The 27,799-nt window shown below is 44.6% G+C and overlaps 1 protein-coding gene across 2 annotated transcripts in view; it reads left to right on the top strand.

Annotated features, from left to right (window-relative positions):
* Window positions 1-27,799, top strand: part of dhx9 (DEAH (Asp-Glu-Ala-His) box helicase 9) — a 221,995-nt gene that overhangs the window by 146,254 nt on the left and 47,942 nt on the right. For both annotated transcript variants that reach the window (XM_084320875.1, XM_084320876.1), the window contains 4 exons: window positions 275-348; window positions 1,206-1,358; window positions 6,182-6,342; window positions 14,786-14,897. In XM_084320875.1, the coding sequence (XP_084177001.1) occupies window positions 275-348; window positions 1,206-1,358; window positions 6,182-6,342; window positions 14,786-14,897 (500 nt within the window). The remainder of the gene's footprint in view (window positions 1-274; window positions 349-1,205; window positions 1,359-6,181; window positions 6,343-14,785; window positions 14,898-27,799) is intronic.

The raw sequence follows: 27,799 nt of genomic DNA on the forward strand, positions 1-27,799 counted from the left end.
GAAAGATGATTATTCCAGTGTATAACTTGTATAAAGGCGATTATTCCAGTATACAACCTGCATAGAGTTGATCTTTCCAGTGTACAATAGCGCATAGCTGGCTTTACATCAGTAATATAGTAATAATTCCAGAATTTCCCCAAGGGGATCAATAAAGGAATATCTTATCTTATCTTAATAATAAAGGTGTGATTTTTAAAGCTGTCGTTCTCTTTCCAACAGAGGAAAACCAGAGGCCAGCAAATGTTGTAAACCAATATCTCTATGTATTTAGGTGATCCTGTCCACCAACATTGCAGAGACCAGTATCACCATCAATGACGTAGTCTACGTCATCGACTCCTGCAAGTAAGCTCCCAGCTTGCCCTCCCGATCATGCCAAATTACTTAGTATTACTGTTTTCTTCGTACACAAGACTTACCGTAGAGAAATACTATATATAGTGTATGGCTTACCATAGTACCATATAATTTAATAGAAGGCAAACTCAAACTCATACGTATAAGCAAAATGCATTATCATCCAAAGCTATATTAATTAATTGAATAAGCCTCCTTTGATATAATCCTGTCATAATGCATCAGAAATGGATAACAAAAACTAAAGGCTTAGTTACAGCAGGTTAAGAGAAAAAATACCTTCAAGTCATGGTTCACGATCTAAGGTAGAATACCGGTAGTTTTGGTTTTTGACATTTAAATTTCTCCCCCACAAAATCATAGCAATCGGAACAGAGTATGTACATATATGTGTAATAAAACACATATGTACATGCAATAGCAACTGTGGTACATAAGAACATTTTGAAAGATTGAAAATAGAATAGAGCTGATAACGGATCCATTTGAGGTATGGGGGCGACGGATCGTATCCTCTTGGCCATCACCACGGGACGTCCACCATTTTGATCATCACCACGAGACATCCACTCACAGGGAGACGGGGACAGGCGTAGAATCAGAGTATATAAGAGAATTGTGAAATTAAGTAATGAATAGTACTAAGAACAACTGCAAGCGGAAAATATTTGAGTTATGTTTTAGGTTACAAGAGACTTTTAAGTTTAAGTCAAACACTTTGATATATTTTAAGTTTAAGTCGATATATTATGTTGTCTGTTTAAGAGAGTGCAATAAATGTTTTTATTGAATCGTGCAGCCCTGGCAGAAAGTGAAGCTAAACCTGTGTGATTGTGTCCTGACAGGCAGAAAGTGAAGCTATTCACCTCCCACAACAACATGACCAACTACGCCACAGTGTGGGCCTCCAAGACCAACCTGGAGCAGAGGAAAGGCCGCGCCGGGCGTGTCCGGGCAGGGTTCTGCTTCCATCTGTGCAGCCATGCGCGCTTCGAGAAGTATGTAATGAAACCTCCCTGACGACTGCCATGTCATTTACCTTCAGTTAAAATTTTTTTATGTGCGTACTAATGATAGACGCGTCATTCTCAATAGTTTTGTTTTTAGAGCGGATATAAGAACCTTCTTTTACAAACTATTTTCAGTTCTTTTTTTTTAATCCACTTCCTGTATTTGTTGAATTGAAAGTACATCCATGCTCCGTGCTTGTATCAAATCAAATCTTTGTAAGGCCCGACAACACACGTTAATGTCCCCATGGGCCGGACACGTCTTCTTTAACACATTGACTGCCAAAAACGGCTTACGACGTGTTTGCTGGCCATGCTAATTCTGCCAGACCACGCTGTACGACGTTATTGAGATCATATTTAATTTTTTCGCCATGGCATTCATAATTCCGCCACCCAGCCTCTGCTGATACAGTGGGACTCTGCACAACAGTGCAACGCCTCAATACCGCCGCCTGGTGGATGATCAGGCGAGTTACAACCGGAAGTGGATCTGATGATCTCGGTGCATCTGGGAAATCCGTCCGGCAGTCACATATCGTTGCGGGACTATAGACACACACTGGCGTGCAATGGATCGCTGCCATAACTCAATAATCGATATGATTTGGGCCTTTATTGCGCCATACAAACCGGAAATGGATCTAGTCGATCGACCTCAAATAAGTGGGATCTTTTTTCTCCAGTCTCATCGGCGAACGGTAAGAGGACTGTAAGTAACGTTACTTTCAGCTTGATTGTTTATTCTTTTCAATGCAAACCGCTCTGAACAATATATCACCCATACTACATAAAGCATTTACTGACTATCACGGAATTATAAATGACCCCCCCCCCCCCCCCCCTTTCATCCGCGCATGATGAATCATAACGTATACGATCATGTACCGTTGAATTTTTTTAATATAGCGTGTATCGGCAATAAACGGCAGTTGATAATCTATATATGCGTTTATGCCTATAACTCACGTTCTATGAATTACTGCAGAAAACAATAAAAACATACTTTTATTCTAGAAGCTATTTTTGGAAGAATCTATGAATGAAAAAGTATAACGTTCCTACATCCTGAACGATAGATAATCGATGTTGAATGGGCCATAGTAATGTCAATTTAGCAATACAATTTAAAAAGTTATAGCCCTGCAAAGAAGGTGAACATCTCCATAGGCTTAGACTGGTGGCAGTGATCATACATTGATGGATAGAAGCGTGGCAGTCAATGTGCTAAACAAGTCAAGAAGAAACATAACAATAAGTCAAGAACACAATAAATGAATGCAAACACTCCCAGACATACCCCACGCGAAGGTAAGGAAAAACTCACTAAAACCTAGCAATAGGAAAAAATGCACCACAGGCAGTGTGGAGGAGAGAAACCTTAGAAGGGTTTAAATTATTTCTGTTCTCTACCTGATATGGTTTGGCACTTGGACCTGATGACTCGGACGTTACCCAGTTAAGTCATATACTTCTCTATAGGTAGAGTTAATGTGATCCTAGAGATAGACCTTCAAAAGGGTCAACCCCAAAAAGCTCCAGAGCCAACAGATGGTATCCCAGGCCAGGCTCTCAGGGACGTGCGCAGACCAGCTAGCAGAGGTGTTCACCAACATATTCAACCTCTCCCCGAGTCAGTCTGGGCTCCCCATCCCCTTCCATTGTCCCTGTCCCCCAAAAAACTGTGGCCTTCTGCCTAAATGACTACTGCCCTGTCGCATTGACATCAGTCATCATGAACAAGAAGAGAGAGACTATGGCTCAGCTTCTTCCCCCAGGCCATCAGAACATTGAACACTGAACTCTCCACACACAAGTACACATGAGCACACACATACTGTACACACACACAACACACATGCTGCATTCGCTCACACACAAACGGTCACTTTAAACTAAATGGAAAGGACACTTTAAAGGAACGAGGAAAATAAAGGTCACTTTAAGGAAAGAACCGATGTGGTTCTTGTATAGTTTAGATATAGCAAGTATAGCATAAGGATATAGAGTAAAAACTGTATATTGTATAGTAGTGTACATAGGACCCATTGCCTTAAATCCGTAGCTAACATTGGACTTTAGCATGTCTATTTTATCATGCCTATTTTTATGTCTATTTTTATGTCTATTTTATTACCTGTTTATTATGTCTTATTATTAGTATTATTGCACAAGCATGGCCACCCGCATTTCACTGTGTGCCCTGGTATGTATGTGATGAATAAACCTCTTGAATCTTGAAGTGCTTCGAGTGAAAGTAGTCAAAACCCAGATCTGCTTAGAACCCCCTTCAGTTAACATGCAGCCCAAACCGGTTGGAAGGGTCAGCAGCTTCACGTTTCTCTGTGTGCACATAATCCAGGATCTCCTGGACACCAGCAGCTATCATTTCCTGGGTGAACGCCAGCATCTTCACAAATTTATATAGGCGCTAGGGCCGTCACATTATTTTTGAATTTAGAATTTAATTTAGAATTTACATAAAAACACGAGATTCGAACTTGAAGGGAGCATTTCGAATTTGAAGAGGAAAACATTTATTTTAATTTTATATATAAAAAAAATAAAAAATATCAGGTCATACAGGTGAGACTGCTGAAAAGAATGATACCAAACATACCATGGTACAAAAAGGTAGCCAAAACTTAAATAGCTTAGACCTTTTTTTTTTTATAATAATTTTTTCACTGAAATTCAGTCAGGACGCACTCGGTTGTGTCTCTGTAGAAGGTGATGCATCCAGTCAGGACACTCTCGGTTGTGTCTCTGTAGAAGGTGATGCATCCAGTCAGGACGCTCTCGGTTGTGTCTCTGTAGAAGGTGATGCATCCAGTCAGGACGCTCTCGGTTGTGTCTCTGTAGGATCTGGAGCCCCATGCTGAATCTCTTCAGCCGCCTGAGGTGAAAGAGGCGTTGTTGTGCCTTCTTCACCACCTGGCCAGTGTGCACGTCTAGGGATGGGAATTGATATTATTATTTTATCGATACTGATTCCATTATCAATTCTGCTTATCCATCCGATTCTTTATAGATTCCTGATAAATTGTTGCGTGGACAAAGAGTACATACAGGTTTATTAGTGTTAACTTACTTAAATGTTTTAGCTCTGAAATCAAATTGCCCTTAACGTCATACCATGCAGGGATCAGGCGGTTGGTTAAACTCTCTCTGGATGGGGGGGTTATATTTTCGGTTGACAGCCTTTGTCATCTTTCTACAGAACATATATTGTGGGAATGCAACAGAACTAAGCTGGTTAGAATAACAACATGCAACTTGACATTTCTGATTGTCATTTATTGTTGAGCCCCCATGTCAGAAAAATACAAAAACTGTACTTTTCTTTAACTACACACTTAAATAAAAGAATTTATTTGAGATTCTCTTAAACTAATGTAATCTATTGAACTGTAGTTACATTCAACAGGTCGTTATTGCAAAAGATAATTCGTTATCAATAACCTACCTGTATAAATAAAGGTTAACTTAAAAGTATAAACATAACAGACACATAAGTAACATCTAGGAAAGCAATTCACCTACCGAAATTCCGCGGCTTCTACCATGGCGTAAGGGTGCAAACCTTTCACCTGTGGTGATTAGACATAATTCACCTACGGAACTGTTGTTGGGAATATTGGTTCCGCACGGACCCTATAGAGTGTTGCCTTCCTGTCGGCAGGTAGACCGATTTAGCTAGTAACGTGATGGAGTGTTGTTGTGTTTTCTTATGCTGAATAAACGTTCACTCGACACACCGCCTCAGTCTCCAAACAAATTTAGTGACTGCTCAGTGACACTCGTTCACCTTTTCTTGAGTCATTTTACCCCGCTGTGCTAGCGTGAAAGGATTTTCCTGAGGTGCGCGAGAACCACTAGTACTGGCTGCAGCCTCAGTCTGAAATGGATGAAATGGGAGAATATTTATACAGTGAAAGCATTCGTTTTTCATTTAGGTTTTCCTAGTCAAGGAATCAAATGGTCCGCTATGGCTGCATGCGTGGCGCTAACGTTATTATATAAAACATACAGCATGAGTTCTCTACAGCGTTACGTCATTGTTTTACAATGCACAACTGTTGGAAAAACATGGCATTGATAAGAGTAATCGATAGTCACGGAGGCATGCAATTCCAAGGAATCGTACTATTAGGTTCTCGATTCCCATCCATATGCACGTCCCAGGTGCACGTCCTCAGTGATGTGAACACAGAGGATCTTGAAGCTGCTAACTCTCCACAGCAGACTTGTTGATGTTGAATGGGGTCCAGCCTTTCTCCCCCTCTCCTGTAGTCCACGATCAGCTCCTTGGTCTTGTCAACCTTGAGGGAGAGGTTGTTCACCTTGCACCATTGGTGTCATTGTTGTTGGTGATTAGGCCCCATCACTATCACTGTGTCATCAGCAAACTTAATCACCATGTTGGAGCCACAATGGTAGGTTTACAGGGATTAGAGGAGGAGGCCCAGGACACACCCCTGTGGGGCTCCTGTGTTGATGGGCTGAGGTGTTGGGTCCCATCCGCCTCATCACCTGGCGGTGGTCTGACAGGAAGTCTAGAATCCAGCTGCACAACTTGAGTCACAGGTTCTTCAGTTTTGTGTCGAGTCTAGCGGGGACTATAGTGTTGAATGGTGAGCTGTAGTCAACGAACAGGACTCGGTAGTTGCCATGAATTTTCTAAATGTAAAGCAATTCAATACAGTGCAATGATCGCTTATCATCAGTAGATGTCGCCAAAAATAACAACAAATAGGATCATGCAGAAGATCACCACCTAAAGTCTGCATGTTGCCTCTTTTGCCTCCCAGACTCGAGACCCACATGACCCCAGAGATCTTCCGGACTCCGCTTCATGAGGTGGCCCTCAGCATCAAGCTGCTGAGACTGGGGGCCATCGGCCACTTCCTGTCAAAGGCCATCGAACCACCACCTCTGGACGCCGTCATTGAGGCTGAGCATACTCTGAGAGGTAAGAGGTCTGGAAAACATTTAGGGTTTGGCCAATATTGGCCTAAATGTTGTATTTTATTTGAAGATGTTTGGTTTATCTGGTAAAGATTACAGATGTAATTGTCTTTTTTATTGTCACATTAAAAATGTCCTATTATGTTATGTATGTACTGTATCCATCACAAATGCTTTATAATACAGATGTCCAATTTTCACATGTATTGGATTAATATAATGGCTGGCAAAATTGTATATACGGAATGTGCAGAAATACATTATGAATATCACCTACAAGTAAAGGTGGCTACTGGAATGAACAGATTCATGTTAGAGAGTGCAATGTAGAAGATACAGATATACAATTAAAAAAATATATACACTACCGTTCAAAAGTTTGGGGTCACCCAGACAATTTCGTGTTTTCCATGAAAACTCTATTCACTTTTATTCACTACTTTTATCTATCAAATGGGTTTCAAAATCAATAGAACATATAGTGAAGACATTGACAAGGTTAGAAATAATGATTTTTTATTTGAAATAATAATTTTGTCCTTCAAACTTTGCTTTCATCAAAGAATGCTCCCTTTGCAGCAATTACAGCATTGCAGACCTTTGGCATTCTAGCTGTTCATTTGTGGAGGGAATCACCCCATGCTTCCTGAAGCACCTCCCACAAGTTGGATTGGCTTGAAGTGCCTTCTTGCGGTACCATACGGTCAAGCTGCTCCCACGACAGCTCAATGGGGTTGAGATCTGGTGACTGCACTGGCCACTCCATTACAGACAGAATACCAGCTGCCTGCTCCTTCCCTAAATAGTTCTTGCATAATTTGGAGGTGTGCTTTGGGTCATTGTCATGTTGTAGGAGGAAATTGGCTCCAATCAAGCGCTGTCCACGGGGCATGGCGTTGCAAAATTGAGTGATAGCCTCCCTTATTCAAAATCCCTTTTTAAATCTCCCACTTTACCAGCACCAAAGCAGCCCCAGACCATCACATTACCTCCACCATGCTTGACAGATGGCGTCAGGCACTCTTCCAGCATCTTTTCACTTGTTCTGCATCTCACAAATGTTCTTCTGTGTGATCCAAACGCCTCAAACTTCGATTTGTCTGTCCATAACACTTTTTTTACAATCTTCCTCTGTCCAATGTGTTATTTTGCCCATATTAATATTTTCCTTTTTTTGGCCAGTCTCGGATATGGCTTTTTCTTTGCCACTCTGCCTAGAAGGCCAGCATCCCGGAGTCGCCTCTTTACTCTAGACGTTGACACTGGTGTTTTGCGGGTACCATTTAATGAAGCTGCCAGTTCAGGACCTGTGAGGTGTCTATTTCTCAAAATAGAGACTCTAATGTACTTGTCTTCTTGCTCAGTTGTGCACCTGGGCCTCCCACTTCTCTTTCTACTCTGGTTAGAGCCTGTTTGTGCTGTTCTCTGAAGGGAGTAGTACACACCGTTGTAGGAAATGTTCAGTTTCTTGGCAATTTCTCGCATGGAATAGCTTAATTTCTAAGATCAAGAATAGACTGTTGAGTTTCATATGAAAGTTAAAATTTTCTGGCCATTTTGAGAGTATAGTCGAACCCACAAATGTGATGCTCCAGATACTCAACTAGCTCAAAGGAAGGCCAGTTTTATAGCTTCTCTAACCCAGGGGTTCCCAAAGTTTTCAGGCCACGACCCCCGAAATAACGGTGTCGGAGAGCCGCGACCCCCACTATTATAGGAGGTTAAAAAAAAGTTTATTTTTATAAATGGAAATGTAGGGTTGAAACATGCAAACGTTCAAACGCACACACACTAATAAGCATTGGAGGCTTTTAACCAGTGCCGGACTGGGGAAATCATTCAGGAAATATAGTGCAAAATATAGCCCCAGTCAGGCTAGCATGTGTCAATGCAACAACACTGATTTTGATGGATTTTTTTTGTTTTTTGTAAGGGTCCCGCCTCCACCAATCACATGCGGCTCCCTTTGTGTGTGTGTGTGTGTGTGTGTGTGAGCAAGAGAGAGAGAGATAGTTGTATAATAATACAATACATACTGTATACTGCATACTGTACAACACAAAACACAAACGATTTACAAGATGTGTTTTTCTACTATGAGGCTGAGCAAATGTAAACATGCTCCTGAAGCATTAGAAACAATGAAAATTTCAATTATTTCTTGGGCCAAAAAATTTCAATTATTTCTTGGACCAAATAAAAACTAGCTACTATGTAATGTTAGTTTCAGGCCTGCTCTTTCAATGAGCATTCCGGAAATTCTCTGCTAGACCTCGTCAAACAAATTACGTCACGCCGGCATGCTGGTCGACTCCTGAGAGATATTAAAATCGAAATACTCAGGCGGCTGAGTGGCGCAGTGGGCAAGGCGCTCGCCACTAACGCAGGATATGCTGGTATCGAGCCCAGCTCTTGGCGTTGCTACCGGCTTGGCCGGTCGTCGTACTAACACAATTGGCAGTGTTAGAGGGTGGGAAAGCCGGTGGGTGGGGATTGGACGTTGTGGACAGCGACTCCTACAGGTCGGTTGGGTGACGCCGGTGCGGCGGAAACAGGATGTATCTGGGGCAGCGTGAGCCTCCCACGCGTTACTCCTCGCCACAGAGTTCGAGCTGCTGCGGTGAAAATATGCGACAGGCTGCCTCCTCGTGTACCGGAGGGGACACATGATGCAAGGCTTCTATCCTCACTACAGCCGACCAGTGGGAGGCATAGTCTAGCAACGTTCAAGACAGGGGAGGGAAGAATTGGAAATACGAAATTGGGATGGGAGAAAAATTGAAAATGGGGAGAAAAAAGTGGATACATTTTTTTTTTTTATTAAAGACTCAAAATAACCATGACCAGTTAGTAATTATTTGGAATACATGTTTACCGTTTTTACCGGTATCCTTATTTTGAAGTTATTGTTATTATATATTTAAAAAAAAAAAAAAAAAATCTCCCTTCAAGTTCGTATCTCGTATTTTTATGTAAATTCAAAATTCAATTCGAAACGATGTGACAGCCCTAATGCATACACACTGTAGAAGATATATACACACATATACAATGTAGAAGATATATACATACAGGTATACAATGTAGAAGATATATACACATGTATATACAATGTAGAAGATATATCCACATAGAAGGACATGTGATAATCTGACATAACTTGCCAATGTGTCTCGAGATGTCGTCACATAGAGGAGAGCAGACCTCTAGTCGACTATCTTCAACTGTAGCAGGCCCAAATCGAGTAGAGTTGAACATCTAGTTTGATTTTGATTTTATTACGGATCCCCATTAGCTGGTGCCATGGCAACCAGCTAGTCTTCCTGGGGTCCACACAAAAAAACATACAAAAACAATTATTGCAAAACAGAATGATTAAAAGCCAGTACTCAACATACAATACACAATGAAACTAACAATTAAGATGGCTAAAATTACATGCAAGCAAAGAAACAGAAAACAAAAAACAAAACAAAATACAAAATACAGTGTTAAATACAATTTAAGATTGTTTTTAAAATTGAATATTTTTAAGAATTGCTTTTAGAATGCTCATCAATGTTACTAAAACATCAATTTCACCATACCTTTAAAAAGAAAAGAAAAAACACAAAGTAATCAGAAGAAGTTTTCGATAACATGGCTGCAGCTACACTCATGCATGACATATTAATTTCCTTCCGGATTATGGCTCCTTTGAGTTTCTTTTTGAAACTGTCCTTGTTTTCCGTCCGTATAATATGTAATGGGATCCTATTCCAGTATGTTATGGCCAGGGCCAGATTAAGACTTCAGAGGCCCCTGGGCCAGATTCTTGTGGAGGCCCCCCCACACACGCATACATGTGCACGCACGCACAGTGGCGTTTTTATGTCACTTTAAAAAATATATAGAATATTTAGAAGTGGTGGGCTCTGAGGGCCAAGCTAAAAGGACTTTGACCACCCCTGCCCACTTTGACAACCTAGGATGGCTTAGAGTAGACGACAGAGTACAGCAACTTGCAATGGGCCTGGTCTACAAGATACACTACACGACCAAGGTACCCATGTACATGTCAAAATACTTGCCAAAGGTCAGTGAATACCACAATCACAACACCAGAGGGAGCTCCACAAATCATGTTAAACCCAGATTCGGCTCAAACAAGGGACTAAACACGTTTCGCAATTATGCCACATCAATGTGGAACGCCCTACCCAAAGCTGTAAAGGAATGTGAATCACTACCCACTTTCAAAAACACTCTCAAAGAACACCTACGGGAGACTGCAATTCGAAACTGGCCCCTGTAAATGTCCTAACACAACCCCCTCCAATGTACAGTAAATGACCAAGTATGGTTTTGTCAATATTCCAATGTACAGTTTTGCTTGTACAGTGTCACCCACCCACCCCTCCTACCCAACCCCCCCCCCCCCCCCCCACCCACCCAACCACCTCCAATGTACAGTCCCCCCACCCCCCAACCTCCTCCAATGTACAGTTTCTATGTCAAATGTATATACTCTCCATTTCTGGACTCTTTTCGTATCACAAACAGTACTGTATTTGCAAATCTGATGTCATAAATGTATAGATGTAGCAGTACTGTCTATCTGTATGTCATGTATGTCATATATGTTATGATGAATTGAAAATGGGGGACCCTGATGTAAACAAGACGAAAGTCTTTCTCTGGTCTGCATCCCCTTAACAATTATTGAGCTGTACTGTACCCATTCTGCAATCTGTTAATAAAGTTTTCAATCAATCAAGAAGAGAAAAGAAACACATCATGTTTAGATGGGGGGATGACGCCATCCTCAGGAAGAAAAAAAACATGCACACACTTTGGAGACAAGAATATAATATTAGAATAGTAAGCTTACTTTTACGTGAATGTCAATTTAAATTATAATTAGGGAAGGGAGGGGGTTGAAATGTGTTTTTGTCCTGTGTTACTGTCTGTGAATTAATGAATTAATGAACATTTTATTTAACAGATTGCAGAATGGGTACAAATAATACAGTACGGCTCAATACACACAATTGTTGAGGGGATGCAGACCAGAGAAAGACGTTTGTCTTGTTTACATCAGGGTCCCCCATTTTCAATTCATCATAACATATATGACATACAGATAGACAGACCAGATTTATCTGACTTACCTCTGGGGAACGAAGATCTCACCTACTATTCTTTTACCAACGTATTTCCAGTTCCGTGTTCGCGTTCTGCGATCTGATTGGCCACTGACGTTTCTTAGGCGACTCTTTCGAAGTTGGTTAAGGTTAGAGTATGGAATCAGGGCTGGTGTTCTATCGCCCTGCTCTAAGACAAACTCTAACCTTAACCAACTTCGAAAGAGTGCCTAAGCTTAACCGGTGAAAAAAAGAGGCGTCACACGATTGGCTCTACCAGAAACGTCAGTGGCCAATCAGAGCACAGAACGCAAATGCGGAACTGGAAATCCGTTGGTAAAAGTATTCAGGCGTCGGGGCTGGGATGCCTGTACGTTAATGCCAAGCAAGCAGTGCAAAAATGCTTCCGCATTCGTCACCGCACGCTAGTGCGGTAAAGCGCCCTTCTTTTCAGACAAATGCTACCGTGCGTGCACCGGCGGCGGCGTGCTCGCTCAGGTGCGTGCGTGCGCCGGCGTGCTCGCGCGAGGTGCCCGCGCATGCGACACGAGCGGAGCTCAATATATATAAGTCACCGCCCCTTATTCAGTATCCAACAAATAGCTCAATTGGCAAGGACACATGGCTGTGGATCCTATAGCTTGTTTGCTGGCGAGTTCGAATCCCATCGAAAATATTTTTTAACGTGATTTTTTTTTAACGTGTATTCTTTCGCCGATTAAGGTTAGGCATTGTTTCGGAGTTGGTTAAGGTTAGAACGGTTAAGTTTAGGCGCTGTTAAGGAGCTGGTTAAGGTTAGAGTTTGTCAAAGAGAATGGCAATATAATTTCTATGGTTAAGGTTAAGGTTAGGCATTGTTTCGGAGTTGGTTAAGGTTAGAACGGTTAAGTTTAGGCGTTGTTAAGGAGCTGGTTAAGGTTAGAGTTTGTCAAAGAGAATGGCAATAGACAGCCTATTTCCGCGAAAATGAAAGGCGCATTACTGCATGCCACTACGGTAAATTTTTGCACTGCTTGCTTGGCATAAAGCTACACGCGGCTGGGATGTGGAGATGCAAGTTTTGACTTTTTATTGCTGTTTTTACCTCAAACGGAAAACCTCAAACTCTTATGAAGAGGAGAAAAAATACTCAAGATTAGCCACTTGCAGAGTGGTGTGACGTACTGTATATTTTAGTTGATGAAATATTTTTGTTGACTAAATATTTTAGTTGATGAAATATGTTTTCATTTCAGTGTCACAGTATGACATCGATCTCCAAAATAAGAAAACAAATAAAAATAAAATGTGGGGCCTCTAGTGACGAGGGGCATCCAAGAAAAATTAAAATGTAAAATAAAAAAATAAAATTTTGAGGCCCCTCATCACTAGAGGGCCACGGCCCGGACGGCCCGGACGGCCCGGTCGTTAATCCGGCCCTGGTTATGGCTCTATACATTGCATTTCTTTAGAGCGTTGGTTCTAGGCAGAGGTAGGGTGAAGCGACTACTTGAAGCATGTCTGGTATTATGGTCATGTCTATCATTGGTGGATAAAAGCATAGAATACAATTGAGTGGGTTTACCCAAGGTACAAATGTTCTTTAAAAACCTAATCAAACTGCATGCTAGTCTCTCCTCCACCCTCATCCACGAAAGTCTAGCATGCATTCCCTCCACACTATTCCTTATAGAGCAGTGAAGAGTGAGTCGGGCAGCTCTATTTTGAGTGAGCTGGAGTTTACTAAGCTCTTGCTTTGACGCGCTAGACCAAATTGCTGGGCAGTAGTCAAGATGGGACAAGACTAAAGATTGTACTACCATTTTAATTGTTGTATTCGTTAGGAGGTAGGCATTTATTCTTATTATGGAGATGTTTCTACTCATCCTGGTAACCATGTTATTAATCTTGGACGGGTAGACCAAAGTAGTGCCTCGTCAATAGTTACACCCAACAATTAGTTAAGGAAATAGTGTCTGATGTTCACTAGAGGTCTGCTGGTACTGGTAGGATGCGGCCGGTACTGCACCTTCGGTGTCCCAGTATGCATTTTACAGGCAACATACAGCTCCCTGACATTGAATGGGGTATTAAAATCGAAAAAAAGGAAAAACGACCCAGAAACGTGTTAACACGTGATTGGCACTGAAAGGGTTAAGATGCTACAGGGATGGACGTCTGTATTGATGGTAAAGTTCTGTTTAACCCTTTCACTACCACACTACAGAAGGTTAACCTTTCACTACCACACTACAGACGGTTAACCTTTCACTACCACACTACAGACGGTTAACCTTTCACTACCACACCACACTACAGGCAGTGAAAGGGTTAACCATTATTTGCTAGTGTGGTAGTGAAAGGGTTAAGTGTTAAAGCAGGGGAACACCACCCAAATTAAGAATTCCAGTATGTTATCTCCATGGTCATGGAAAGTTTAATCAATATTTGTGAACATGAGCTGCACTCCCTCAAATCCAGAAACTAGAGAAGACTCAAACTTGTGATGTCGGGTATAAAGTCTGGGGCTGCTCCATTGACAATGACTTTTTTGTATACCCACATGAGCTTTATTCTATAGTAATGTTCTCTGAAACAAAAGTGTATAATCTAAACGTTCTCCTGTCGTCTTTACCATCTCTCCCAATTCATTGTCTATGGAGCAATTTAAAATGTTGCACCTTAGATCATGCATTTGAGTTTTATCACACTTTTTTTGGAGAGAGTTGTTTTCTGTTCACGAATATATATTTATAGACTTTAAAGGAAAACTCCAACATTTTGGGAAATTAGCTTATTTGGCATCTACCCTGGAGTTAGACACGAAGATACATACCCTTTTTCTTCTCTGTGCATGCAGTAGGAGTAGGAAGACGCGCACCGTTAGCCTATCTTAGCGTCATTCACTGGAAGTAGGTTCCCCATTAGCCTAGTTCCCAACGTCTTCCTACTCCTACTGCATGCACAGAGAAGAAAAAGGTATGCATCTTCTTGTCTAACTCCAGGGTTCCCAAAATGTTGGTGTTAAGATACATACCTTTTTCTTCTCTGTGCATGCAGTAGGAGTAGGAAGACGCGCACCATTAGCCTAGCTTAGCGTCAGTCACTGGAAGTAGGTTCCTCCATTAGCCTAGTTCCCAACATCTTCCTACTCCTACTGCATGCACAGAGAAGAAAATGGTATGTATCTTCTTGTCTAACTCCAGGGTAGATGGCAAATAAGCTAATTTCCCAAAATGTTGGAGTTTTCCTTTAAATAAAGTTGTTTTTCCCTGTGGATTAACATGGATTACAAATTTAACCCAAAACGTGAAATTCCTCAACCCCGTTTATCTTCTCTCCCAGAGCTGGATGCTCTGGACACTAATGACGAGCTGACTCCCCTGGGACGGATCCTCGCCAAGCTTCCCATCGAGCCCCGGCTGGGGAAGATGATGATTATGGGATGCATTTTCAGGTTAGTCCCCCCTTCATGCAGAACGCCCCAAGCATTCAAACGGCAACACATCAATAACTATACAAGATGAGCCTCAAGGTAAAGAAAAGAACAAAAAAAGATTATACTAAAGTTGTACTCTTAACGTGCATCTTAACGTATACGTCCCGACGTGCCTGTGTGTGAGCGTCTTAGCGGCTCTGGGCTGCATTTTTTGCTGAACATATAAATTACCGCTCGAAAGATCTATTTGTTGCCGTTCGAACACCACCTTACTCTACCAAATCCGTGCCTCGGTTCTCGAGTTACATGACGTTATGTCAGGCGAGGATCGGATCTAGGGGAAAGTGTTGATCACACTTCAGAATGAACGGCCGTGGATGAGGAAATGGATTTTGGAGAGCTTTTTTTTTTATTTTTATTTTTACACGGTTTACCCGGATCTCTCTCAAAGACCCATTTCTGAATGGACTTTTAGAAAATTTGGACTTGTACTACATAAGACTTCAGGCTATGGATCTGCGGTGTTTTCCAGCTTATACCAATTTTCTTTATATATAATTTTTTGATATTTCAACCACTACAGAAAAATGTGAGTACACAAGTTCAAGTTCAGACCTCTGTTACTCTATTTCATTAGCACTAAAAGTCATTTTTGCCTTAGTAACTTCAGAATGTTATCTTTCAAAAGAGACCAGGCTCATGCATGTGCTATAAGTATAAAGCTACGGTTTGCAAAAAAAGTATGCAGTCCTCAAGTTCAAGAAAAGAAATTGCCACTTTCCTGCCACGCTATTCAGTTATCATTACCCTTAGAATGCCAGCCTTCTAGTCGTTTCCGTGGTCGTTGCACTGTGTTTGCGAAGCTGTGTTTGTGTTCTGTATAGGGATGCTCGATATTGGATTTTTTCCCGATACCGATATACCGATATTGTCCAACTCTTATTGTCCAACTCTTAATTTCCGATACCGATATCAACCGATACCGATATATGCAGGGTTTCAACCCCCCCCCCCCCCCCCCCCCCACAACAATATGCATACTTTTGACAATAAATATAACCAGAATTTGTTCTTACTTGCTTGCCTGGGTAAATAAAGATTATAGAAATGTAAAAAAAAATTAAAAATTCCTTTCCTCCGATATCGGCCGATAATATTGGACATCCCTAGTTCTGTATTATAGTTGTAGAGACACAAATAATAGTTTGTTTCCACACGTTGTAGTTTGTAGTTTATTACACGCTAAACATTGTGCATTTCCAAGATAATAGTATTTTTTCATAGATTGCGAGATAAAAACGCGGTATGTGCAATAAGCCCAAACTGTTCTGGCTGATCCCCTGAAACCCTGAATACTCCCAAATCAAATGTATATATATACTAGGGCTGTCAGTTTATCGCGTTAATTCGATTAATTAATTACACAGCAAATTATCGCGTTATGAAAATTAACTCAAAATTAATTAAAAATGTTTTAGTTTTTAATTTAAATATTTTTTTATCTCATTCATTCCATAAGAACGTAGAATACACATTTACAGATTTTTCTTTTTAATATGGTCCATTTGCATGTTCTTGGTATCTGATATCTATGGATCTCAGGGAATGTATTCCCAGTGTCAGAAATACTGTGTACAGCTTTTCTGCTGCAATTCCAAAAATGCTAGTTATAGGCCCTGAAGCATATGATAGATTATCGATTGGCGTTTCTTTCCTATACACGTTATATTAAAAAATTCAAATGTATATGATCGTATACATTATGCTTCATCATGCGTGAAGGAAAGGGGGGGGGGTCGTTTATAATTCCTTGATAGTCAGTAACGGCTTTATTTAGTATGGGTTGATATATTGATCAGACTGATTGCAAACAAAGAAATGGACAATCAAGCTGAAAGTAACGTTAGTTTCCGTTCGCCGATGAGACTGGAGGAAAAATATCCCAATTATTTGACGTCTATCTGCTAGATCCATTTCCGGTTTGTATGACGCAATAAACGCCGAAATCATATAGATTATTGCGTTTCGAAAGCGATCCAAATGCACTGTGTGTATATTGATCCACGCCACAATATATCTCTGGTGGAGGAATTTCCTCGATGCACCGATCGCCACTTCCGGTTTGGCGTGAGTGTAACTCGCCCGACCATCCACCAGGCGGCGGTATTGAGGCGTTGCAATATCAGAACAGGGTCCGGCTGCGATCCGGAGGGAGGCTGGATGAATTATGAATGCCATGGCGAAAGAAATATTGATGAGGAAAAAAGGCGAAGGCCGGACCAGCACTCTCAGATTTCAAAAAATAGTTTTTAATGGCAGCCTATGATACAGACATGTTTCGGAACAGGTGTTCCATCTTCAGTGTTAATAGGCTAACCGTGATAGCTTGTAAAAATGGGAGCTATATACCATGTGGGCAGGAAGTGACATCATAGAGGTGAGCTTGGGAATGCTAGTCAACTTTGACCTCCAGAGTAAGGACTTAATAATGTAGAATGTTGAAAACAAATATAAACCAGAAACTTAGATAAGCCAGTAGCAAACACAAAATTCTATAAGCAAAGAACAGAAGGAAACTTTTCACCATTCGATAATAATAATAATATAATCTTGATAGTAAAAGTTAAAATGTCACTTATAGGAAACAGGATAACACATTTTTTCATTCATTCCCTTTGGTACAGTGCCATTAATCAAATGAATATAGTAACCTGTCTCCCCCTCTAGAGAGCATTGTAGACTAACGAGTCCCATAAACAATAAGATTGCATTAGGAGAAAAACGGTACAAACATTCACCCTTAAGAAAGGACATTGTGGTGCTAATCACTCAAATATGCAGCTGCAATGTTACCAATGTTTGTAATAGTGTATATCTCCGGGACCGATGAACTTTTCTTGCACGGAGACATCTCTTTCCTAGGTCGGTCTCTGGGCTGCCCAGTAGGCCTGCAGGAGTGCAGGAGGCACCATGTGTGTAGGTAGTCTTGTAGTCTCTTCGTCTCTAGCATCTCTTATGCCGCTCGATGTCTTGCCTTGGCGATAAGCAGGCCCCTCGGGATGATGGCGTCCTGCCAGGAAGAAATATTGATCCCAAACACGTGATACACCGTTGTTGGCGTTCAACGCATGGCGGGCAATAACGATTTATGCCGTTCTTGGCGCACAATGTGTTAATTAGATTAATTAATTACAAATCCTGTAATTAATTAGATAAAAAAGAATTATAGCCTGACCGCACTAATATACCATCACAAAATCATCATGGGGGTGGTCGTTTTAACTCCAAACTATGATCGCGTTTGCCATGCATGTTTTTCGTCCGGTGAAACACAGAACTGTGATCGTTAGAAAAACACGTTTCAGATTCGGTCAAATAGACATAGAATGTACCTTACCTTAGCCATAAAGTATTCCAAGAAGAATCATTCCAAGTGATCGCATCGCCATCGCGATTACCAGTGTATATGTCTATACACGTTTCGATGGTCAAATACGTTTGGCGTCAAACAACATGGTCAAACAAAAAAACATCTCGTAATAGGTCCACAAGATCTACCCAGAGAGGGGACTGTACTGTGCCGTTTAGGTCCAGCTCCTTCAGTCAGTCCTGTTTTGCAGTCAGAGCCACTCAGTTTTGGAACATCCTACCAACTGAAATAAGACACTGTGCTACTAAGACCTTGAAGACCTGGCTATTAACAAATCAAAAGATTCCAAGATTCAAGATTTATTAGTCACATACATATGATAATGAAGGTGGCCAGACAGAATAAAATTGAATAGATGATAGACATGATAAAGATACTAAGATAAGATACTATACAATGCTAAGTTTACGAATTAAAGGTAATGAGTCCTATATACACTACTATACAATATACAGTTATTGTAACTGAGGGGTACAATTCCCTGACTGTATTGATAAGTATGGTATCATTAAACCACTACCGCTTTATGTACTTTAATTACTGGCCATACAGTACACGATATATGAATATGATGAACACTTCCCACAATGAAATCGGTTCCAAACAAAGGTATAATCAAGTATTTAATGGAGCAAAAGGTACATAGGATACTTTACATTATTCTTTGTATGCACTTGTAAGGAAAAGGAATATGCGTAGGCAAATCAATAATGAATGTCCATTCTCTGGTTACGCAGGAGGTAATTATACAACCTGAATCTTAGGGAATTATATCTATGGTACACTAGTAATATAGCGGGAGATACTGGAAGGGGTTCCCCCTGGTTGTAAGCCAGCAGGGGTAGAAGATCTGTCGGTAGTAGAACGTCTGGTCAACGATGACTAAGGAGACTTCAGGTACAGAAGCCGGTGCAGTAGCCTCTTGATCCACAGACGAATACAGCTTGGTTCTCTTGTAGACTGTAGCTCCACAGTGAAGAAAGCTAGTCGGCCTCAGGCTCTCTGAGGCGCCGACTCGACTTGACTCCTCGCGGGGTAAATCCAACACGTGCAGGCGTCGGCGATTATCCGCTCCATAAATCACAGGACCAAAGCAAATATATTCCAGCCGCAAAGGGCTATGTAGTCGGCGGGTAGATTAATCCAGTGTACATGTCCATACGGTTCTCGTCTAGGTCTCCTCGGGTGAAAGCGCCATGTGGTCAGCCCAGCCTGGATAAGAACTCTAGCTAATACGAGGAAGCGTTGGAGATGCTGGTCACTGTAGAACTTTAACCGCACGATACACTATACACAAATAGACTATTATTGACTTAATAGAAATATGTCGCACTCGACGGTATAGCGCCAAACTCTGACAATTCAGTTATTAATTCGCACGCGGTCTCAATGCTCTATTCTGGGGCCAAACAGGCCATACTTCACCGCACGTTGTATCGTGGGTGAGGCTTCAACTTATTGGTAACTCATACTAAAAGGACGAAGGGGGTAAGGGGCTTCTATATTCACCTGCGCCGTATTTATACGCACGGTGAACAAACTAGTTCCAATCTCATTTCTGTCGCGTATCCCTGGGCAAGGCCGGGCATGTCCAGACACGTCTTGACGGTGACTTTGAACCTGACTCCGGAGGCCGGTCCCTGGCGCCGGTGGACCGCTGTCCAATAGGAGAATGAACTATTATGGTCTGGGCTAAAGGGATATTCCGTGTATATGTACAAGGAATATACAGGGGATATCAAACGATATACAAATACTATGCAATATATATCAATAAATAAATATATATATTCGGTTTAATCTGATCCTTTGTAACAGCCGCCCCCTAATTAGTCCCACCTAATTAGCTAAGCAGAGACAGATTAACCGCACTGTCCACTACTCAATGTCTGTTGTGAGGGGTCGGTCAGTTCACAAAGTCATGGGGTCATGGTCGTCATCGATGGTATCGGGGAGCCTTGGCAGTTCTATTGGCCTCGCCACGGGTCGGGTGTAGATCCGCCCTTGGACGAGCACTTCGGCTGCTCGGACCTTTCCGTCGGCACCGGTGATCACTTTGCTTACGCGGCCGGCCGGCCACATAGCTCGGGGTAGTGACTGGTCGATAATCATGACGACTGTTCCTTCTGTCAAATTGTCTCTCTCTTTCACCCATTTCTGGCGGGTCTGTAGAGACGGTAGGTAGTGGAGTAGGAAGCTGTTCCAAAACTTGTCAGCCAATACTTGACTGTACCTCCACATTCTTCGGCCGTTCGCTTCTTCAGGCCTGTACATTGTCTGTGGTAGCGCGGGGTCCAGCCGCCCCATCAAGAGTGTGTTGGGGGTGACTGGGTCGACATCTGCTACATCACTTGAGACGTAACCGAGGGGCTTTGAGTTCAATACTCCCTCGATCTCCGTGAGGACTGTCATTAGGACTTCTTCCGCCACGGTCTGGGCCCCAAGCACGGCGTACAGGGCTGTCTTTATAGAACGTACTTCTCGTTCCCAAGTTCCACCGAAGTGAGGTGCGTTCGGGGGATTAAACTGGAAGTCAATCTGGTATGGAGCGAGGTGGGTCTTAAGTTCTGGGCCCATAGCTTGGAAGCTCTCTCTCAGCTCTCTTTCTCCGCCTTTGAAGTTTGTCCCGTGATCAGACAACAATATAGACGGTTTACCTTTCCGCGATGTGAATCTTCGGAAGGCCATAAGGAATGAGTCTGTGCTCATGGTTGGAAGGAGTTCTATATGCATCGCTTGGGTGGTCATGCATTTGAATACAATACCCCACCGCTTCTCGGTTCCTCTTCCTTTCTTTATATACAGCGGGCCGAAACAGTCCATACCGGTGGAGTGAAAAGGCTTGTCGCCGAGTCGGAGGCGACAGGGAGGTAGGTCAGCCATCCGGGGTATACTGGGCTGCGCTCGCCACTTACGACAGTCTAGACAGGTTCGCTGGAAGCGCCGCACTGCTTCTCTCCCTTGCAGTATCCAATAACGACGTCTGATCTCCGCGAAGACTCTCTCTGCCCCGGCGTGATGCACATCCTCGTCGTAATCCTTTATGATCAGCTCTGTGACCTTGTGTCGGCTGTTTAAGACTATCGGGTACTTGACGTCATCCGGTAAGTCTGGAGCTCTCCGCAGACGACCACCCACTCTGATGAGACCATGGGCGTCGCTCTCGGGGGCTAGGTGGAGCAGTCTGCTGTCTGATGGGACGGGCTTTGCTCCCTGTAGACAGTCTAGCTCATCGGGGAACGAGTCTCTCTGGGCTCGTTGTAGTAGAAGAAGTTCCGCTTCTTCGTAGTCAGCTGCAGTAATGTCAGTAGTGAGCTGAACCTCTGGGTGGTGCCACAGGAATGTCTTTAGCTGCGCACTCTCTAGGGTGAGGCAATCGTCTATGTCGGGGTCTGTGGAGACGAGTGTGTTCAACCCACAGAACATAGATTTCTTGTTTTCTGCCTCCTCTTTACTCGCTTCCCGTGGGGTGGGTGTAGGCCACTCTTCTTCCGGGAGCTTGAGGAACTCTGGCCCGTCACTGTATAGGTTGTGACGGGTGAGGTCATCCAGGGACATTCCCCGGGTGATGACGTCAGCTGGGTTGTGTTTTGTGTCCACATACCTCCAGCTTGCTACTTCTGTTAAATCTTGAATCTCTGTGACTCTGACTCCCACGAAGACCTTGTATCTGCACGAATCAGACCGGATCCATGTGAGTACTGTCGTGGAGTCTGACCACAAGATTGTTCTTTGCACCGGAATGGTGAGTTCACGTTGGATTAACGTGGCGAGTTGCGCTCCTGCTAGGGCTGCGCAGAGCTCTAGACGCGGGATAGATTGTTGCTTTCGTGGGGCTATTCTTGAGCGGGCCAGGATGAAAGCAGTATGTATTTCTCCTCCCTCCTCTCGGGCACGCAAGTAGGCCACCGAACCGTAGGCTACTTCGGAGGCGTCGCTGAAGACGTGCAGGTCCATCTGGCACGTCTCCGGCCTCACTGTGGGTGGGAAGTAGCTGCGGCGTATGTTAACACCTGGGAGTGAGCTGAGTTCCGTCTCCCACTCTCTCCATGTGGATGCAAGGTGTTCGGGTATGGGGTCGTCCCAGCCCTGGTCCTTGTCCCATAACGCTCTTACAATCATCTTTGCCCTGGTGGTGTAAGGTAGAATACATTCCAATGGGTCATATTGTCTGGCGAGTGTTCTGTATACACTCCGTCTGGTGGTCGGTAGTGCAGTCGACCTTCCCTGCTCCTTGGTCAGGGGTGTGTGTTTATAATGGAGCGAGTCTGTTTTGAAGCGCCAGACTAGTCCTAATGTCATTTCTTGGGCTTCTCCTGGGATGGTCGCCATCCAGGTCTCGCTGCTTGCTGCCTTGTCCTCGGGGGAGAGGCTGCGCAATACTTGCGGGTCGCTGCTGGCCCACTGCCTGAGATCAAAGCCGCCTTTGATCAGGGAGGCGCGGAGCTTGAGTAGAAGGGCCTCGGCTTCTTCTGGCGTCGAGACGCTTTGCAGACAGTTGTCCACGTAGAAACTATTTTCTACACTTTTTCGGACCTCTTCATCAGCTGCTGGGTCCTCTGCGACGTGTTTTTGCAGTGCAAACGTAGCACAGCATGGGCTGCATGTGGTTCCGAAAGGGAGGACTTCCCATTGATAGATGGCTGGTCGCTCATCCCCGATCCTCTCTCTCCATAGGAACCGCAGCAGGGGCTTGTCCTCTGGGGAGAGGCTGCGCAATACTGGGGGGTCGCTGCTGGCCCGCTGCCGGAGATCAAAGCCGTCTTTGATCAGGGAGGCGCGGAGCAGCGCACGACGTCGCCAGTCAATTTTCTTTATGTGTCCCGCTGTGATTCGCTTGTTAATCTCAGCGCGGTACACAGTCTCTTGAGCGGGGTCTCTGGCTAGGCGCCGCTCTGTGTTCAATAGATACCGCTCCGTCGCTTCTTTTGGGGCGTGGAAGGTAGGCATACCCTCTCGCCTCAGGAGTGGAGTTGCGTATCTCATCACTCCGTTGACTTTGACTCTCTTTGTCCCTTGCTCGAGGAGGGCTATAGCGTAAATGTCTTCCTTGGAACGAATGTCTTTCTTTTCGTTCTTAAAGGGCATGGTCTCTAGTGTCCATAGCCTCTCGACATGCTGTAGGAGGGTGGTGTCTTCTTCTGTCACTCTGGAGTGGAGGCAGCTAGTGGCTGCTGTTCGGTTAAGAGACTTAGCGAGGGGGCCTTGTAATGTCCATCCTACGCGGGTCTCGACTGCTGCAGGACAGCCTCTGGGCCCTGTGTGGACCCGGTCTATCGGGACTATGAGGTCTGCGTGGTCGGAGCCTATCAGCAGGGTCGGGGTGGCACCGTCTATGAGCGGGATAGGTAGTTGACGCAGGTGCACATATTTATCCATCAGCTTGGCGATGGGGTAGGTGTACTGCGACAGGCCTATTTCTTGGCTGGTGAAAGCATTAGTAATCCTATACCGTCTCTCTGGCTGCCCGCTTGCTGCGATAGTGAAGGAGACATTCTCGCCCTTTATCGTCTTTAGATCTCTTCTTATTGTCCGAATCGTCATCTGGTTTTCGCTCCCCCGCAGCCCCAGCTGGGCCGCAGCGGATGCGAGGAGAAGGGTCTTCTCTGACCCGTCGTCAAGGACGGCGTAAGTGTCCATGACCTTGTCTTGGTAACTCAGTGTTACGCGGACCACCTTTAAGAGCACTCGGGCGCCCCCGCTGCTGGCGGGGTCAATGTACATAACACTTGCCTTTGTGCTGCTTGAGGGTGCAGGCTTTCTTCTGTTACATCTAGGACATCTAGGTGGGCTCCGTCACACCGACTACACCTCTTCTTTAAGCGGCAGTCGGCTGCCATGTGACTGCGCGCACATCGGTAACAGCGTCGGTTGGACTTTATCCATTGACCCACCTCGTCGGCGGTCATCTTCTTGAACGTGTCACATTGTGACAACCAGTGTTCTTTCTCGCAGTACGGGCACACCATCTTCCACTTCTCTTTCATCGAGGGGGTACTGTGGTTCTTGCTGCTCGGTACTGGTTCTGATTGGTGCATGACGGTCACCAATCTTCGGCCATCGTTTGCTCTCTTAGGTCCCTCTCTGGAGCTTGGGGTGCTCCGCATGAACGTATCCAACCGTAGGCTGTTGACTTCTCTCGCCAGGAAGTCGGCTAGGTCTAGGAGGGATGGCTCGGGACCGTTAGGATCACGGTGGTCTCTTTGCCGCCTGAAGCGCTCTTGTCGGGCGGGCGGAAGCTTCTCTAAAATCCTCTCGACATTAGAGTTCGCGTACAGTTCGTGCATACCCTTTTCTCTTTGCGCCCCCAGCATCCCTACCAGGGATTGTACCTTGATAGACAGGTCATCTAGTGAGCGATTGTCTGTGGCTGGGGGTAGGCGGTCAATATGCCTTATCTCCTGTATTACGTAATCCCATATGCGTCCATATCTTTGGTCGAGTGCTGCTAGAGCCGCTGTGTATGGGGTAGTAGAGGTGGCATAGGCCAGCGCTATATTGTGCGCTCGGGGCACCTTGAGGTGCTTCAGTAGGATAGCATACTTGTACGGTTCGTCAGCTACATCGGACATCATTGTCTCTAAGCACATTCGTAGCTCCGTGTACTGTGCTCTGTTCTCGTGGGTGAAGTCCGGAAACGTCGGTGTGCCAATGTATGATGCCATGGATGGCTGGCACATCGGTGAGCGTTGGAAGAGAGGCCTCCTAGGCGAGTCTCCTCTTACGCCTCTTGGTGGGCTGGTACCTGCTGGGTACCATGGCCCGCGTATCCAGGTGCTATTCCTCGGGGCTGGTCGTGCGTCAAGCTCACCCGTGAATTGAGTCGGGGGTCTGTAGCGCAGAGCCGCGGGGGTAGAGCCTGGGCTGTACTGGACCTCCTGGTCCTGTGGAGTTCTGTGCTGCTGTCGGGCTTGACTCTCCTCCTCTCCCTCTTCTTCTTGCTCTGGCAGGTCCTCTAGATCCTGTAGTCGTCTATTTAGCCTCTCCGCGGTGTAGACCGTTTCTTCCTTGTAGCTGGTCCTCGCGTGGACCGGTCGGGGAAGGAGTTCGGAGGGGGGTATAGGCTCTCTCTGGTGGTCGGGCTCAGGGTCGCTTGATCGGGTAGGGGAGGGTGCCCTTGACCCGTGTCTTGACGAGGCCCTGGAACCCCGTGCGGAGGGAGGGGGTGTCGCCCTGGCGATCAGCTGCTCCATTATCTGCGCTTGTAATCGGTCGCGCTCGGCTTCGCGCTTGGTGAGAGCGATGTCGCGCTCTGCTTCTCTTTGGGCACCGGCAGCGGCGCGCTGGGCTTCGGCGGCGGCGCGCTCTGCTTCGGCGGCGGCGCGCTCTGCTTCGGCCCGGTCTCTTACCATATTCTCTTCCGTCTGAAGGCGTCTAATCTCTAGACGTATACGATCTTCGTCGCTCCGTTGCTGCGCTTGAAGACGTTCTCTTTCCATGGAAGAATGTTCGCGCTCGCTAAGCATCTGTGCTTGGAGTCGATCGCGCTCTGTAGAGGCTGCTAGGCTGGCGAGGAATGCCTGTGCCAGCATCTTGTCCGCCCCGCTGGGGGAAGACGCTGGTTGAGGTGATCCGCTCCTGGCAGTACTCGTTGGAGATCTGTTCTCCTGTGGCGAGTCCTGGAGATCCATCTCCGGGGTGCTTTCCTCTTCTTGTAGTGGGTAGAGTTCCATCCCTGGAGAGCTGTCTTTATCCTGGAGCTCCCCGGGGACTACTTCTTCGGTCTTGGCGGGGGGTAAAGTCGTGTCAGGTCCCTCCTGGTCCCTACCGTGAGCTTGGTCAGTTACGTTAGAACCCACTAGGGCCTCTATTGGCGGGGTAGCCTGGGCGATAGGGTCGGACATAATTTTACTATCTACTTTTTCCGCGTTTACCGTCTGTAGAAGGCTAGGTAGTATATTGGCAACGTAATCCTCTAAGTACTGAGGTGTCTGCCGTCTACGCTGCGGCGATCTACTTTAGGAGAACCGTTTTGTGGAGTGTTCATCATAGGCCATGTCAATATTAATACCGCTATATTAATATTACACTAGTTACCCTCCGGCTCGAAGGACCAATTGTAACTGAGGGGTACAATTCCCTGACTGTATTGATAAGTATGGTATCATTAAACCACTACCGCTTTATGTACTTTAATTACTGGCCATACAGTACACGATATATGAATATGATGAACACTTCCCACAATGAAATCGGTTCCAAACAAAGGTATAATCAAGTATTTAATGGAGCAAAAGGTACATAGGATACTTTACATTATTCTTTGTATGCACTTGTAAGGCAAAGGAATATGCGTAGGCAAATCAATAATGAATGTCCATTCTCTGGTTACGCAGGAGGTAATTATACAACCTGAATCTTAGGGAATTATATCTATGGTACACTAGTAATATAGCGGGAGATACTGGAAGGGGTTCCCCCTGGTTGTAAGCCAGCAGGGGTAGAAGATCTGTCGGTAGTAGAACGTCTGGTCAACGATGACTAAGGAGACTTCAGGTACAGAAGCCGGTGCAGTAGCCTCTTGATCCACAGACGAATACAGCTTGGTTCTCTTGTAGACTGTAGCTCCACAGTGAAGAAAGCTAGTCGGCCTCAGGCTCTCTGAGGCGCCGACTCGACTTGACTCCTCGCGGGGTAAATCCAACACGTGCAGGCGTCGGCGATTATCCGCTCCATAAATCACAGGACCAAAGCAAATATATTCCAGCCGCAAAGGGCTATGTAGTCGGCGGGTAGATTAATCCAGTGTACATGTCCATACGGTTCTCGTCTAGGTCTCCTCGGGTGAAAGCGCCATGTGGTCAGCCCAGCCTGGATAAGAACTCTAGCTAATACGAGGAAGCGTTGGAGATGCTGGTCACTGTAGAACTTTAACCGCACGATACACTATACACAAATAGACTATTATTGACTTAATAGAAATATGTCGCACTCGACGGTATAGCGCCAAACTCTGACAATTCAGTTATTAATTCGCACGCGGTCTCAATGCTCTATTCTGGGGCCAAACAGGCCATACTTCACCGCACGTTGTATCGTGGGTGAGGCTTCAACTTATTGGTAACTCATACTAAAAGGACGAAGGGGGTAAGGGGCTTCTATATTCACCTGCGCCGTATTTATACGCACGGTGAACAAACTAGTTCCAATCTCATTTCTGTCGCGTATCCCTGGGCAAGGCCGGGCATGTCCAGACACGTCTTGACGGTGACTTTGAACCTGACTCCGGAGGCCGGTCCCTGGCGCCGGTGGACCGCTGTCCAATAGGAGAATGAACTATTATGGTCTGGGCTAAAGGGATATTCCGTGTATATGTACAAGGAATATACAGGGGATATCAAACGATATACAAATACTATGCAATATATATCAATAAATAAATATATATATTCGGTTTAATCTGATCCTTTGTAACAGTTATGCTATATGTAACATACATTTATGTTTTTTAAAGTGACCTTTGCTTTTTCCTAAAGTGACCTGTAGTAGG

The sequence above is a fragment of the Notolepis coatsorum genome, assembly GCF_963971535.1.
Source record: "Notolepis coatsorum genome assembly, chromosome: 8".
Taxonomy (NCBI): Eukaryota; Metazoa; Chordata; class Actinopteri; order Aulopiformes; family Paralepididae; genus Notolepis; species Notolepis coatsorum.